The sequence below is a fragment of the Trachurus japonicus genome, chromosome 23 (genome assembly GCF_045865225.1).
Source record: "Trachurus japonicus isolate A0001 chromosome 23, Traja_1.0".
NCBI classification, from domain to species: Eukaryota; Metazoa; Chordata; class Actinopteri; order Carangiformes; family Carangidae; genus Trachurus; species Trachurus japonicus.
In genome coordinates this window covers 4,188,204-4,205,165 of record NC_140929.1, presented here as the reverse complement: position 1 = coordinate 4,205,165, position 16,962 = coordinate 4,188,204, and the positions used below count along the sequence as shown (strand labels likewise).

At 40.6% G+C, this 16,962-nt stretch overlaps 1 protein-coding gene across 8 annotated transcripts in view; it reads right to left on the bottom strand.

Annotated features, from left to right (window-relative positions):
- dgki (diacylglycerol kinase, iota) overlaps positions 1-16,962 on the bottom strand; it is a 113,149-nt gene that overhangs the window by 2,108 nt on the left and 94,079 nt on the right. For 4 of the 8 annotated variants that reach the window (XM_085769969.1, XM_085769970.1, XM_085769971.1 and 1 more), the window contains exons 21-29: positions 16,336-16,448; positions 13,166-13,228; positions 10,763-10,863; positions 9,759-9,838; positions 8,667-8,711; positions 8,428-8,497; positions 7,754-7,794; positions 7,533-7,657; positions 7,251-7,369 (exon numbers count right to left, since the gene is read on the bottom strand). In XM_085769969.1, coding sequence (XP_085626095.1) covers positions 7,258-7,369; positions 7,533-7,657; positions 7,754-7,794; positions 8,428-8,497; positions 8,667-8,711; positions 9,759-9,838; positions 10,763-10,863; positions 13,166-13,228; positions 16,336-16,448 — 750 coding nt within the window. In that variant the 3' untranslated portion in view covers positions 7,251-7,257. Of the gene's footprint in view, positions 1-2,546; positions 2,647-2,874; positions 2,912-3,786; positions 3,908-5,048; positions 5,087-6,229; positions 6,256-7,250; positions 7,370-7,532; positions 7,658-7,753; positions 7,795-8,427; positions 8,498-8,666; positions 8,712-9,758; positions 9,839-10,762; positions 10,864-13,165; positions 13,229-16,335; positions 16,449-16,962 lie in introns of those variants that run through there. The other 4 variants (XM_085769973.1, XM_085769972.1, XM_085769974.1 and 1 more) reach the window with 3 other exon arrangements.

Sequence of the window (16,962 nt, the reverse complement as noted above, 5' to 3'; positions counted from 1 at the left end):
TCTGGTGGACAAGTTGTGACCTGCACATTCACCACGCTATGAGATAATAACACAACGTTAAGAGACAGAGTTGTTTTAGAGGGAAATACAGAGACTGCTTGATGAAAAACTGTCCCTGAAGGCAACGCGCATCAGCGGTTTTGCATGAATTTCCCTCTAAAACAACTCTGTCTGGTAACGTTGTGTTATTATCTCATAGCGTGGTGAATGTGCAGGTCACAACTTGTCCACCAGAGCGTTGTGGAGTTGTTGGATTGTGTATTTGATGAGTTTGATGAGGGAAACCAAGAAATCCCATAATGAGCCTCCGTAGCGTAGCTCTGAGCAGCTCACGGCTCTGCTCCGCCGTTCTAAAAACAGCTTGCACCGACAATTAAAGGTAACGAACCTACTGCTATGACTATAGGGATTATGGCAATGGACCAATTTGCTAAAAATGTTGAACTATCCTATTAAGATAAAAATCTTGCATAGTTCCTCTTTAAAGATGTTCAGTCTCTGGCTCTTTAACTGATCTATGAAATAATCTCTGACATTACAGAACAGAAAACAGGACGCCTTGGTGGCGTCTGAAAATAGCTGATGTCACCATGTGATAAATAATTTTCTAGGAAATTTGACTTATTCCCCCTCATCTCCCATGAGTTCTCTATAACTGGTGAATCAGTCGAGCATTTTCCGGGACGTGTGGGAATTTGCTCATCGGTTCATCTGCAGGAAACGTCCTCATTGTCTGGTGGACAAGTTGTGACCTGCACATTCACCACGCTATGAGATAATAACACAACGTTACCACACAGAGTTGTTTTAGAGGGAAATACAGAGACTGATTGATGAAAAACTGTCCCTGAAGGCAACACGCATCAGCGGTTTTGCATGAAATTCCCTCTAAAACAACTCTGTCTGGTAACGTTGTGTTATTATCTCATAGCGTGGTGAATGTGCAGGTCACAACTTGTCCACCAGAGCGTTGTGGAGTTGTTGGATTGTGTATTTGATGAGTTTGATGAGGGAAACCAAGAAATCCCATAATGAGCCTCCGTAGCGTATAGCTCTGAGCAGCTCACGGCTCTGCTCCGCCGTTCTAAAAACAGCTTGCACCGACAATTAAAGGTAACGAACCTACTGCTATGACTACAGGGATTATGGCAATGGGCCAGAGTCCTGCACGGGTCCAATTTTGGAAACCCGCGCCCGCCCGACCCGTTGGTTTTTAAGCCCGTGTCCCGACCCATCACCCGTGATTATTTCTGACTACAATCCGGATCCGACCCGCCCGTCAATATTAAGACCCGCTGCCCGACCCGCTGCCCGTTAGATCGCCGTCATCACCGGCGATAACGGGGGTACAGCCGTACTCTTTAGAAAAAAGAAAAAAGAAAAGAAAAGAGAGAGGGGGGGGGGCGTACTCTTTCGCGGCTATTTCCGGAACGGAGAATGATAGCGACGTAATTCTTTTTTTTAATGAAAGCAGGACACTTCAGCCTTTACATTGATCCCATCGGTGTGTTTGTAGCTTTTACCCAGAAGCCGAGCAGTCAAGCCATGACAGGCTAAACTCCAGGGAAAGCTGTGAGCGGTCACACGAGCGGCCAAAGATCGTTTATTTACATCAAGATGCTGCTCTGTTGTTGCCGTGTGTGAAAAAAAAAAAAGATTTGCTACGCTGGTTCATGCAGCTGCGCGTGAGTTTTCCTCTGTAGGCCTACACATACACCCGCGTACCCACCCGCGTTCATTTGAGTTCCGCCCGTGCCCGACCCGTGAATTTTCACAAGACAGCTTATCCACCCGTTGAACACCGTTTTTGCGGGGTACCCGTCGGATACCCGCGGGGATCCGACCCGATGCAGGACTCTGCAATGGGCCAATTTGCTAAAAATGTTGAACTATCCTATTAAGCTAAAAATCTTGCATAGTTCCTCTTTAAAGATGTTCAGTCTCTGGCTCTTTAACTGATCTATGAAATAATCTCTGACATTACAGAACAGAAAACAGGACGCCTTGGTGGAGTCTGAAAATAGCTGATGTCACCATGTGATAAATAATTTTCTAGGAAATTTGACTTATCCCCCCTCATCTCCCATGAGTTTTCTATAACTGGTGAATCAGTCGAGCATTTTCCGGGATGTGTGGGAATAATCTGCTGTTCATCTGCAGGAAACGTCTTCATTGTGTTGAATCACGGCTGGAAGTTTCTTCTTTTTAAACAGAACGTTGTGATGTCACAGAGTCACAGTGAAGTTGACCTTTGACCTCGTTCCTTCTACACCGTTGTACACCTCGTCAAAGTTTGTGTTAAATCGTGTTGAAACAGTGAGAAGCGACTAAAACCCAAAGAGCCGTTGGTTGATGTTTAATAAACAATAAAAACCTGAGTCGGGTTCGAACCTGCAGGCGGTGAATCATTTACATGTGACGGTGGTTTCTACGGTGACTCAGCAGCAGGACAAGTGTGTGTGTGTGTGTGTGTGTGTGTGTGTGTGTGTGTGTGTGTGTGTGTGTGCAGATGTTTATAGTGCAGATGTGCGTGTTTGTGTTTTTACCTGGAAGTTGGTTTTCTCCCGAGACGCCCCGGCCTCGACCAGCAGCCGACACACGGCGTGCTGCTTCTCTGTGGCGGCTTTGTGCAAGGCAGTGTCCCCTCTACACACACACACACACACACACACACACACACACACACACAAACACACAGGTGCAATCAGATAAAAACACTTGACAAGCGACGATCGACCGCAATGACGCAAAACTAAAAGGAAGTGAAACACCACACTGATCTGATCACATCCCACACACGCAAACACAAACACACAAAATGTACACACGCACAACACACCCACACACACAACAATTAGAAAAAAAACAACGTACTTCTCTCTGTCCGTCAGATCCAGAATCACTTTGGATCCTAAAGACGAAAAAACAGAAGAAGATGAAGAAGAAAAGTTTAAAAGTGCATAATGTGTAATAACACTGTTTCCAGGCTTTTCAAAATAAAATACCAAAGGGAAATGTGATATTCTGTTTCATAAAGTTGCTCTAATCAAGGAAATATCCACATTAAATGATGAAAAAACTTCATATTTCTGATGATGTCATTCAATTAATCTTGTGTGGCTTTTGTTCTGTGCTGCGGTTTTTAATCGTGAACATCTGGAGAAGCCACAGGAAACACGATGCAACTGTCACTGAGCTCTGAAGAATCAACCTGAATCAACCAGCACTGACATCATTGTGGTTAAAAAAGTGAAAATCCAACCCCCTCACTTCAGTTTCAGTTTAATTTATTTGACAAGGGACAATAAACATTAATAAAACATTGTAAAAAAAAAACCAAATGTATAAATGCACCCGAGTTAGCTAAAAAAAAAAAGTCGTTTTCATCGCCAGTCCCTCTGCCTGATTGTAAAGAGCAACAATGAAGTAAAATACCAAAGACACATTCAGTACACATTAATAAATATACATTTATAAGACAGTAACACACATTTATACACACATTTATAAGACAATAACACACATTTATACACACATTTATAAGACAATAACACACATTTGCGATGACACAAGGTAGTTAGTGCTCATAATATAATCAGTTCTTAGTGCTGCCATCATAGGGCATCAGCAATACATAGTATTAAGGAACAGGATTCATTAAACGAATCACTATAATAACTATCTGGTTACTACATATAGGAAAATACATGACAGAATACTCAATGCCTATACTACATATGTAGTACTGTAACTATCAGGTTACTTCCTGTCTGGTGCATCACTCACCCTGCTGCAGGATGAAGCCGACCAGCTCCACGTGTCCGTTCTGCGCCGACACGTGTAACGCCGAGCAACCGCCAGAGTCCCGCACCAAGAGACTGACGCCACGACGCACACACTCAGTCAGCTGCAGGGTCAAAGGTCAAGACAGATGTTTAGTATTAAAGCTCCTTCAGAATAAAGGTAGATGTTTGTGTTAAAGCTCCTTCAAAATAAAGGTAGATGTTTGTGTTAAAGCTCCATACAGTATAAAGGTAGATGTTTGTATTAAAGCTCCATACAGTATAAAGGTAGATGTTTGTGTTTTGTATTAAAGCTCCATACAGTATAAAGGTAGATGTTTGTGTTAAAGCTCCTTCAAAATAAAGGTAGATGTTTGTGTTAAAGCTCCATACAGTATAAAGGTAGATGTTTGTGTTTTGTATTAAAGCTCCATACAGTATAAAGGTAGATGTTTGTATTAAAGCTCCATACAGTATAAAGGTAGATGTTTGTGTTAAAGCTCCATACAGTATAAAGGTAGATGTTTGTGTTAAAGCTCCTTCAAAATAAAGGTAGATGTTTGTGTTACAGCTCCATACAGTATAAAGGTAGATGTTTTGTGTTAAAGCTCCATACAGTATAAAGGTAGATGTTTGTATTAAAGCTCCATACAGTATAAAGGTAGATGTCCATGTGTAGTGTGATTATAAAGCAGCTCTAGGTTCTATATTAATACTGTGAAAGTATCAAAGCCTCAGTCCACAGAGAAATGCACACAGCCTGTATTCAGAAACTGAGCCTTAAAACCAGCCGTCAGGACTTCCTGTCACTTTGTGATGTCACAACTAAGCCCCGCCCCCTCACCACCTGGACCCAAACATCCATCCAACAACAACAACTTGCAGGATTTGGTTTCTTTGAGTGTTTTATTCTGAAATCTGCTCTATTTTTTTTATTTTATTGGATCACTCAGAAAACGGTCAGCCAATCAGATCTTCTCATGAATCAACCCTTCAAAATAAAAGTCTAAAAAATAAGGATCTTTAATGAAGCAAATGTTAAAAATATCAAAAACAATTGACTGTTGGCACAAATTAAATATCATGTGTGTTAAATCAGGTTTTTTTTTTTCTACAGGTTTTCTGAGTCACTGCGCTTTTATTTTCTTAGTCATCTAATGACAGAAGAACAAATGAACTGTTAAACAGGTCAAACTGGTTTTAATGACAGTGTGTGTGTGTGTGTGTGTGTGTGTGTGTGTGTGTGTGTGTGTGTCTGAACTTTACCATTGACAGGTCTCCAGAACCGGCTGCTGTCAACAAAGCTGTGGACAAAGAAGAAGGAGACAGGTGAGGACACGACTTTTCTCACTTTCTGTTTTGTTTTCCTATAAAACACCGACTGGCTGCTTCCTGCTTCCCTGCGGCTCGGGTTATTTCCTGGAAGCAGATCGGGAACAGAAACACCTGAAACCACTTAACGAGCTCCTGATAGAGAACGTCACCTGTGCTGACCTGGGATCTGTGTCTGTGTGGTTACATTTAAAAAAAAAGTCAGACTCACTTCTGTGTTTTTATTTTGTCTGAGAAAGTTTTTTTCTTTGTCTTTTTTGTGGTGTTTGCTTTGTTAGTGGTTCTCTATGTTGTTCCCCCTGGGACCATAATAATAAAGTCTGAATGTGAATCTTGTACTTTCTACTTTTTTACAGCTCTCCTTGGACCCAGATTGCAGCATTCCCAATTGCTTTGTGGATCTTTTACTGTTTTGTAGAATTTGATTTAAGACAAATGTGACAAGAAAACAGTAAAATAAACACAAATATTTCGAATACATAAGTACGGTATATAAAATTAACTGCCTGATTTGAAGGGATGAAACACAACGACAGCTCAACACAACCACCTTTTGTTTCTCTTTTATTATCATAATTTATTTATTTTATTTGTTCTTATTAACTTTTATTCATTTATTTTTCTCTCTTTTACTTTTATTTATTTGTCTGTGTAACTATTTCCTCAAGATGCAGCATCAGAGACTCTGTGGATATTTGTTTGTTCTATGATAAAGCAAAAATCATACAGTTTCCATATCTCTGTCTGTATTACACTGTCTTTAATTTAAATCTAATTATTAAACGGTCGACTGAGAAAACAGAGCAGGACGCAGCGAGGAAACTTGAGTTGTGACATAACCTGTTGGACAAATTTCAGACAAAGTGAAAGTGGACGGTCGAGGAACTGCAGCCTCGCCGAGGTGGAGGTGGAGAGTACCGGGAACTACAGAGTCGACATCAAACGTCTCACAGAGTCTCTGAGGACGTTTAGATCTGACCTGAGACCAGTTGAAAACAAACAAACCCCCGAAACTCACAAAGAAACAAACACAACTTTTAGTTTCTGAACCACAGCTGTGAGAGAAGCAGGTGTGAGAGTGTGTGTGTGTGTGTGTGTGTGTGTGTGTGTTGTACCTTGTTCCTCTGCCGTCAGTGGACTTCTGCAGAGAGAAAACAAAACTATTATTTCAGGCCTGAAATGTTCAAACAAACTGATTCTGATTCATTAATTCATCTTTTATGGCTGATCTGAGGAGTCGATGTTTTTCTGTCACATCGTCAGATACAAACTGAATATTTAGGATGTTTTTTTTATTCAATGTAGGAAATTATAACAGATTATGTATTTTTCAACATTTTCTGACGAGATATAAATGAAACAATTAATTAACTTGTTAATTAACAGATTTGTTTCAGAGTCGATGTCGAGATCAAACACTGAACCGTCACTGTTCTGTTCTATTATTGATCAATAGTCCAATTCCTAAACACCAGGAATTAATAAATAATTATAATAGAAATGTGTGACACAAGTTTCCAGAGAATTCAGAATCTGTTTCATCCAAACGACAAAAACAACAAATATTACATTTACAGAGAAATAAAACAAAGAAAAGATGAAAAACTTCAGTTTCTCATTGGTTTTTTGATCAATAAGTAAATTATTGACTATTTATTTATCACAGTTACTGATGAATAATTAAAATCTCAGATATAATATCACTTAACCGTCCTGTCGTCCTTCTGGGGCAAATTGACCCAATCTGTTCCCTTCCTCCATCCTCCCTTCTTTCCTTCCTTTCTCCCTTCCTTCTTTCCACAATCCTTTTTCCCTTCCTTCCTCCCTTCGTCCATCCTTCTGCTTCCTTCCTTGACCTAATCTGTTCCTTCCATTCATCTTTCTTTCCTTCCTTCCATCCTTCCTTCGTTCCCTTCGTCCTTACTTTTTTTCCCTTCCTCTTTTGAACCAATTGACCCAATCTGTTCCCTCCCTCCATCTTTCTTTCCTTCCTTTTTCCCTTCCTTCTTTCCACAATCCTTTTTCCCTTCCTTCCTTCCCTTCGTCCAATCTGTTCCCTCCCCCATCTATCTTTCCTTTCTTTTTTCCCTTCCTTCCTATCTTTCCCTTCGTCCTTCCTTCTATCCCTTTGTCCTTCCTTCCTTCAATCTGTTCCTTCCCTCCCCCATCTATCTTTCCTTTCTTTTTTCCCTTCCTTCCTATCTTTCCCATTGTCCTTCCTTCCTTCTTTCCTTCTATCCCTTCGTCCTTCCTTCCTTCCTTATGTATATATAAACACTGAAAAGCACCTGAATGCACATGAATGAATGCAGATGTGTAACTGTGTGTGTCCCTGCATGTGTGTCAGTGTGTGTGCATGTGTAACTGTGAGTGTGTGTGTGTGTGTGTGTGTGTGTGTGTGTGTGTGTGTGTGTTTACCCGGCGTTGGGCTCCACCACCAGGTCGGGCATCCCCGTGGTCGAGCTCTGGCTCCCCGTTGGTCCCTCGTGGTCCAGGATGAAAACCTCGTCCTGACAGATCTCCGTGACGAAGTGGAGGTGTTCCTACGGCAACAGGCGTGTGTGTTTTTCAATTAAAAACTCAGCGAGACATGAACACGGAGCAGAGCGAGATGGCGTGATGAGGAGATGAGTGTTTACCTGAGCCTTATCGATACGGTAAAACCGATCGGCTGACGTGGCTGCAGAGAGAAACACAGGTTATCAGCTGTCAATCAACATGTCGACATAATCAATATCAAATCACTGCAGAGATCAATTATTTGCTAGTTATCACATTATAAATAAAGTTATTACGTTATATTGTTACTACGTTATAAATAAAGTTACATTATGACATCATAAATAAAGTTATTATGTTGTAAATGAAGTTGTTACGCTATAAAAAAGTTGTTATGTTACAAATAAAGTTATTATATCATAAATACAGTTATTATGTTATTTATGAAGTTAGTACATCATGAATGAATCTTCTTACATTATAACTCAAGTTATCACATTATAAATAAAGTTATTTCATTATAAATAAAGTTTTTTCAGACACACTGTTTTGTCAATGTGTGATTTTAAAGCCAAAAGTCGTCTTTTCAGGGCACGAATAAAGTTTACATTATAACTCAAGTTATCACATTATAAATAAAGTTTTTTCAGACACACTGTTCTGTCAGCGTGCGACTTTAAAGCCAAACGTCGTCTTTTCAGGGGACGAATAAAGTTTATTGAATTTAATTTACAGCTTAATCTGAGTTCATCTCTGTCTCTTAACTCCTCCCTCATCAGCATCTGTCCACATCTGTCCACATCTGTCCACTCACAGTCCAGGAAGCTCCAGTTGGGCGACAGCCGGCTGGACGAGCTGGTCCTGGGAACGCCTCTGGTCTCGTCCTGGGACAGAGAGACGTCGTCGTTAGAGGACAATATGGACAATGTGGATATTAGAAGACAGAATAAGTTAATCTTTTTTATTTTAAAGGTTAATTCCTCCACTGTTATTTCAAAATAAAGCGACTGAAGTTACGTCTCAGGTGTTACTGTTAGAGAGCTGGTCCTGTACCTGGTAGTGAACTCTGTGGCCAGTAGATGGAGCCTGGTGTAAGTCCTGGTGTAAACACAGCAGACAGGTTAACACACACAAACACACACACACACGGAGCATTTAACAACAACAACAACTTCCACTGATGAGCTTTAACTCCTGTGAACTTGGTGTTAGTGAACGCTGCCGTAGCCTTCCGCTGTTGCTAAAGGTGAGAGACAGCCTATAGGTGAATAGGCAAAAAAAAAAACATTATAATAGATATCACTATGAAACGTTCCCAGTTTGTTATGTTCATTAAAACTAAGAAAAGCTGTATTGCAAGTTTTCTGAATTTTATGTGTATATATGCAAATGAGGTTCTAACTCATTAAATATGCGCTGATTTGCATATATATCACCAAGAACAGAATCGCCAACATTGGATTATGCCAGATTCAAAAGCTTGGTTTAATTTTGTTGATACGTTCCTCAAGAAACTTTTTACAGAAGGGATTGTGGCTACGTCCTCTTATCAGCTCATAGTCTATAGTCATTAAAAATCAATTTTTGCCACGTTTTTGGTATAAAATGTACTTTAAACCTGGGTATGAATGATCTATCAACAAACCCTTCTGTAAAAAGAAGCAGGAGAGTGTAGGTACGACGGAAACGGGTATTTCATATCTCGGTGTTTGAGAAAACGGCCTAAAAGTTCTGTATTGTAAAATTTCATACATTTTTATTAGAAACTGCTATTTACAAACACAACAGCTAATCAAAGCATTAGTAATAGACATCCTAAACGCATGACTAATAACTGAACAACACAGCATGAAGTTATTCATATGAAATGAACACAACTACATACATACAGTGTAGTACAGCTGTGTGAAAAGTACTAACTTTTGGTGAATTTATGGGGAATTTACGGACGAAATCAGGCAAAATGAAGTAAAATAAACTACTAATTGTGTGTTTTTGACGTTTTATTGCCATTAGTTTGAAAGAAGACATGTTTAGGAAGCAAAATATCTCAAAATCTCAAAATTGGAGGAGAAAATGAAAAGCTATGATCGTTAAAGACGACAACGACGATGATGATTATGATGAAGGAGAAGAAGAGCTCACCTCCTGTAACCTGTCGATGTAAAGTCGACACGTCTCCAGGTCACAGTCTCCTCTCACCACCACTATGCCGACGGGGATGGCTGCAACACACACACACACACACACACACACACAGGTATAAAGTTAAAGCTGCAGTGACTGACTTCGGCCACTGGGGGGCGGCAGAAACACAGAGAACAAACAGACTGAGATTTAGATTCAACATGAACTCGGCTCCTCTTTTTATCTATCTGTCTGTCTCTTCTGTTACGTCACCAAACTCTTCTCTAAACATCTGTCCTGATGTTTGATGCTGGAAGATCAGTTAGAAAACATCTGTCTGCAGCTGGAAACAACAAATCAACTTTCATTCTTTCTTTCTTTTTCTTTTGTTTTCGTTTTGCTTTCTCTCTTTCTATAGATAGATAATGTAAATTATAAATCAGTGTGTCCTCTTTAAAGGAATAGTTCACCAAAAAATGATATTCATTCATTATTGACTCACCCTCATGCTGATGAATACTCCAGAGTTGTTTTTTATTCCTCCAAGTACATCTGGAGACCCGGGAGGCCGGTTCGTAGTCCAACGAAAACTTTATATGAGAGTAATAGGGCCCGACACAAAAACGTCCTGTACTGAATTTGCCAGGGGCACATGTGTGAACGTGAGAGCACAATCCAGGACTGTTTAGGCTGTAAAAATGTCCTAAATGAGGTAGTTTCCAGTAAACTCTGGACTATCTCCCTTCAGGACACTTGGATTGCAGTGGACGAGCAGTGTGGAGGAATATTAAATGGTTTTTGTGTAGTTTTATGGACATTTTTGTGTCAGGCCCTATTACTCTCATATAAAGTTTTCATTGGACTATGAACCGGCCTCCCAGGTCTCCAGATGCACTTTGAGGAATACAAAACTACATGAGGGTGAGTCAATAATGACTGAATTTCATTTTTTGGTGAACTATTCCTTTAAGGTTGAGGAAGCTGCTGCCTACACACACACACACACACACACACACACTTACAGATGTCTCGTAGCCGCTCCTTGTCGTACTGCAGCCTGTCGTACTCCTGCAGACTGATCCGGTTCACTCTCAGACGGAGACGATCAGGAACCGCATGAGGACTGGAAAACACACACACACAAGTGCATGTACGTGCACACACACACACACACACACAATTCAGACATGTCCAAACATCCAACAACAAAGACACACACACACACACACACACACAGTTTGCACACACAGACACAGACACGCACACGTCACAAACTGAATCTGAACTTTTAACTCTTGTTTCATTTCCTGTCACTTTCAAATTAAAAGTTTTTTTCTTTCTTTTAAATAGTTTCAAAGTAAACGTTTCTCGATCTGGAGGTTCGTTTAGACGTTAGTGAACGTCCTCCACCGAGCTCAGGTAACCGGGGGCGACGCCACTGACTCTGACCGACGCCTTTGAGGGTTGAGGTGGGTCGACATTGTGAGGTCAATGTTTGTGGGCGGAGCCAACAAAAAGGTCGATGACACAAAAAACACGGTGGACGACAAACACGATGACGTAAAGTAAAAACAAGTGAATCGCCCATCGACCCAAACTCAAAGACTCAAAGGCTTCGAGGCCCCTCACTCACCTGGAAACACAACACAGTTACACAGCTGTTTGTTGTTTGTTGTTGTCGTTCATAGCTGATGCAAATAAATAAAAAATAAAAATAAAAATAAAAATAAAAGCAGCTTGTGTGAAGCGTCGGCGTCGAGTGAAGAGACGACGGCGACGAGCACAGGTGGAAAATAAAAGAGCAGCTCAGGTGAAGTTAACAAGAAGCAGAAACACAAACAGGTGGAGACATGCACACACACACGCGCACACACAACACATTCAACACAACACACACACACACAATGGGGCTCAAACATTATGAGTTTGTGACACTGACACAGATTTGTTTAGACTGATGCTGCAGGTGGTAAAGATAATTATTGTTTAAAGGAGAATTCCGGTAATTTTTGACCCCTAAATCGTTGTGCTGATGGTCACCCAGTGTTGGGGGGAGCAAATAACGCGACTAAAATTGATGCAGGCAAACCGGAGTTACACCATAACCTATGGGGGCAATTCTTTCAACCACAACAAACACTCAGAAAACAATCAAATATCTCTGGTACATGACTGGAATCCTTAGAGACACCACTGAACTCATATAGTGTACAGTATAAACAGTATAAACTTTGTGTTTTTGCATGTAGTCACTCACCTCAGATAGCCGAACTCTGAAACATCCTGGAAAGACATTACTATCCCATCACAGAGCGCCTGCTCTCCCCGCCACAGAAACTAACACTTTTTCCTTGTTGTGATGATTTCTTTGCTAAAATAAACGGTGGAGCAGTGCAGTGGTAATGTCCAAAATATCTCTGACCGTTTATTTTTGTTTTCTGAGTGTTTGTTGTGGTTGAAAGAATTGCCTCTGGTTTGCCTGCATCAATTTTAGTCGCGTTTTTTTGCTCCCCCCAACACTGGGTGACCATCAGGACAACGATTTAGGGGTCAAAAATGGACGGAATTCTCCTTTAACTTACACTAATTATTAAATTTAATTAATTTAATCTTTATTTTAATAAACATTGTAAAACATTTTGTGAACATTTATTAAAAGGAGAAAAAACAGGAAACATTTTGATATAATTTATAATTAGAGATGCACCGATACCCGGATCGGATATCGGATGAATGAGGCCGATCCAGCATTCCTTTTTTATTAATATCATACACAGCAATACAGTTACAGCGATCTAGTGTTATTTCTTTCTTTTTGCTGCTAATGTACACTTTGTTATTTGTTAATAAATAATATTAAGTTTTTTTTAAAGTAAAATTTGTTACCTTTTTTTTTAACAAGGCTAAATGTCAAGCCTGATGCCTTCACTCACATGGCGAGGTGTACGGTTCATTCATTCAACACTCAACAGTAGTATCGGATCGGGATACGCTCAGCCCAGGTATCGGTATCGGATTGGATCGGAGAAAACTGGATCGGTGCATCTCTATTTATAATAAATAAACAAAAAAATAAAAGTGGAAGCGATTTATAAAGGGAAAAAAATTCAAATTAAAAGTCACCTTCAGATGTTTTCACTTCCTGATTAGATTAAATCTAAATATCAATAATTATCGATACTGATCATATTAAAATATGTCTGTATCCATCTGAACTCTGGTCATCAGTGTAATCAAATCAGATATTGATCGAACCGTGAGACGACACGACACTGACGACTCATTCGTTCACATGTACGCACACACACACACACACACACACACACACACACACACAGTGACGCACGCACACACACACACACACACACACACACACACACACACACACACACACAGTGACAGTGACAGAGGGCTGAGGTACTTACACAGAGAAGGAGTCGGGGGGAGCAGAGAGGCGGCGCAGATCAGCTGCACACACCTTCTGAATACTACGGCCGCACACACACACACACACACACACACACAGAGGAGAGGAGGAATGAATGGCAGAGAGGAGGAGAGGAGGAGAAGAGGAGGAGGAGGAGGATGAGATAAGAAAAGAGAGGAGAGAGGGAGAGAGAAAGGAGATAGAAGAGAAGAGATTAGTGGGAGAGGAGAGGAGAAACCGAGGAGGAGAGGAAAAGAGACAAGGGCAGGGAAGGAGAGAGGAGATTAGGAGGAGAGGAGATAAAGGGATGAGGAGGAAAGAGAGATTGGAGAGGAGAGGAGGAGACAGGGATGAGGAGGAGGAAGGAAAAGGAGGAAATAAAGAGATAAAGACAGAAGAGGAGAGAAAATAAGATAAAAAGAGGAGAAAAAGTAAAAGGAAGAGAAGAAAGTGGAAAAAAGAGGAAACAGGAAATAAACAAGAAGAGAGAAGGTAAACAAATGTAAACAAAATAATATCAGAAACATTGGTGAAATTGAAGGAGAGAAGAAGAGAAGTGATGAAAAGAGACAAGACGAAAAGAAGAGAGGGATGAAGAAGAAGAAGAGGAGGAAGGGAACAGACGGAGAGAAGCCCAGAGGTGAGTAGACAAACAGAGAGAGACAGCACAGAGCTCAACAGAGACACTGAAGATCTCAATACATCTAGTTACTCTAGTTACTCTGCATCTAGTTACTCTACATCTAGTTACTCTAGTTACTCTACATCTAGTTACGTCTCGTTACTCTACATCTAGTTACGTCTCGTTACTCTACATCTAGTTACTCTAGTTACTCTACATCTCTTTACTCTACATCTCTTTACATCTCTTTACTCTACATCTCTTTACTCTACATCTCTTTACTCTACATCTCTTTACTCTACATCTCTTTACATCTCTTTATTCTACATCTCTTTACTCTACATCTCTTTACTCTACATCTTTTTACATCTCTTTACTCTACATCTCTTTACTCTACATCTCTTTACTCTACATCTCTTTACATCTCTTTACTCTACATCTAGTTACTCTAGTTCTCTTTATTCTACATCTAGTTACTCTAGTTACTCTACATCTAGTTACTCTACATCTCGTTACTCTACACCTCTTTACATCTAGTTACTCTACATCTAGTTACTCTACATCTCTTTACTCTACATCTAGTTACTCTACACCTCTTTACATCTTGTTACTCTACATCTAGTTACTCTACATCTCTTTACTCTACATCTCTTTACATCTCGTTACTCTACATCTAGTTACTCTACACCTCTTTACATCTAGTTACTCTACATCTAGTTACTCTAGTTCTCTTTATTCTACATCTAGTTACTCTAGTTACTCTACATCTCTTTACTCTACATCTCTTTACTCTACATCTCTTTACATCTCTTTACTCTACATCTCTTTACATCTCTTTACTCTACATCTCTTTACTCTACATCTCTTTACTCTACATCTCTTTACTCTACATCTCTTTACTCTACATCTCTTTACTCTACATCTCTTTACTCTACATCTCTTTACTCTACATCTAGTTACTCTACATCTCTTTACTCTACATCTAGTTACTCTACACCTCGTTACTCTACATCTCTTTACAACTCGTTACTCTGCATCTCGTTACTCGAGAGGGACCCGTGTGCAGGGACAAGGGCGCCGCCATAGCTCAGCTCATCCATACCAGAAGTCACGACCGGAAGTTGATTTTCTTCGTGTGTATTATTTCTATGTTATTCTAAGAACCCCTCTACCTGCTCTTTTTTACTAAACTTAACCAACTCCTTTCTTCATTGCCTAAACCCAACCAAAGCACCCACCAAAGACATTTCATTTCTTTTTTCTCTCTCTCTCTCTCCCGGTCTGCTGTCAGCAGGAGCGGCGCTAGCCGTTAGCCGCTAGCTGTTAGCCGTTAGCAGCGTTTTTTAATAACTCAATAACTTAATAAACGATCCATGCAAAAAAATATTTAGTTAGCTCAATCATGTTGTAACTAAGATATCCGCTGGAAAAAATATATTTTATCATGGACCATTTGAGTTAATGAGTTGTTTTTTTAATCTGAGAAATGATACACACGAAGAAGAGCAACTTCCGGTCGTGACTTCTGGTATGGATCAGCTGAGCTAATGGCGGCGCTCTTGTCCCTGCATACGGGTACTCTTGCGTTACTCTGCATCTCATTACTCCACATCTCTTTACATCTCGTTACTCTGCATCTCGTTATCTACAGCTTGTTCTCTACACTTCTTTACATCTAGTTACTCTACACCTCTTTACTCTACATCTCATTACACCTCATTACTCTACATCTCGTTACTCCACACCTCTTTTTATCTCGTTACTCTACACCTCGTTATTCTACATCTAGTTACTCTACATCTCGTTACACACCTCTTTATATCTTGTTACTCTGCACCTCTTTACAACTCGTTACTCTACACCTCGTTACAGTTAGTCTGCCTCTGGTTAGTCTGCAGCGGCCTGACGACCTGGTCACAGCTGACTGGAGCCACATCAATAGACAGAGATAAACATGAAGACTTGTTACAGATGGACGAGTGTTAGTGACGTTGAACCTGTTTCTCTACAGTCGGAGACGCTTCACGGTCGTATCCCTCCGCCATACACACACACACACACACACACTTCTCCAGTATGTGTGTGTGTGTGTGTGTGTGTGAACTCATTTGACCTCCATTAACCCTAATTTTGAAAAAGCTCCTTCAGGGGGTCACTGAGAGGCTGTATCCATGACAACGAAACAACATGGACGCGACCCAAGAGGAGGAGGAGGAGAAGCGATCGATCGATAAACATGTGGTGTTTGTGTCCAGAGGAGAAAACCACAGTGTAACGGTGTCAGTGTCGGTGTCAGAGGAGTTTACCCATGATGCTTTGCTCTGATTAACGAGAGCGCACGGAGAGCGTTACAGCTCCGTCCGTCCTGTCCTGTCCTTCACCGGGGTTCGGAGAGACGAGTGTCGTTTCCCACTGAACAGATTGTGTGACTCATTCAGAGGCAAAACCCGGCTTCTACACACAACACTGCTGGCCTAGTTCCCCCGTGTGTGTGTGTGTGTGTGTGTGTCTGTCTGTGTGTGTGTGTGTGTGTGTGTGTGACTCACTCGTTGAGCAGGGGCACTGAGGTGCGTCTCTTGCTCTTCTGGACCATGTTGGCCTGATTTCGGAGGGAGATACGGAGAGTGGATGGAGCCAGTCGACACGGCTCACCGTCCACCTACACACACACACAGACAGACACACAGACACACAGACACACACACACACACACACACACACACACAGACACAGACACACACACACATACACAATTAATTTATTTATAGCAATAATAAATCAATTAACTGTTGTTATTAGTTTAATCCAGTTGTTTTTTCAGCTCAGATATCAGATGCCGACTTGGCGACACTTTCAGTTTTAATGATAACAATGAAACAGTGACAATAAACTGATATTTGACGATTGATAATCAACCTGTACGATTATAGATTTAGGAAGTTGTATAGAAGTTGCATCCATCAATACAACAGCAACACAATTATCTGTCAGTTTATCACCCCTGATTAGACACTTGTATCATTCTGCTGCTGCTCTTGTTTTGTTTAAGATAAGATAAGATAACATAACATAGAATAGCGTATAATATGAATAATCTTTGGAGAGAGGGAAAGAAAAAGATAAAAAGAAAGCAAGGAAATAATAGAGGAAAGGTAGTGTGGAAGTGTAGGGAA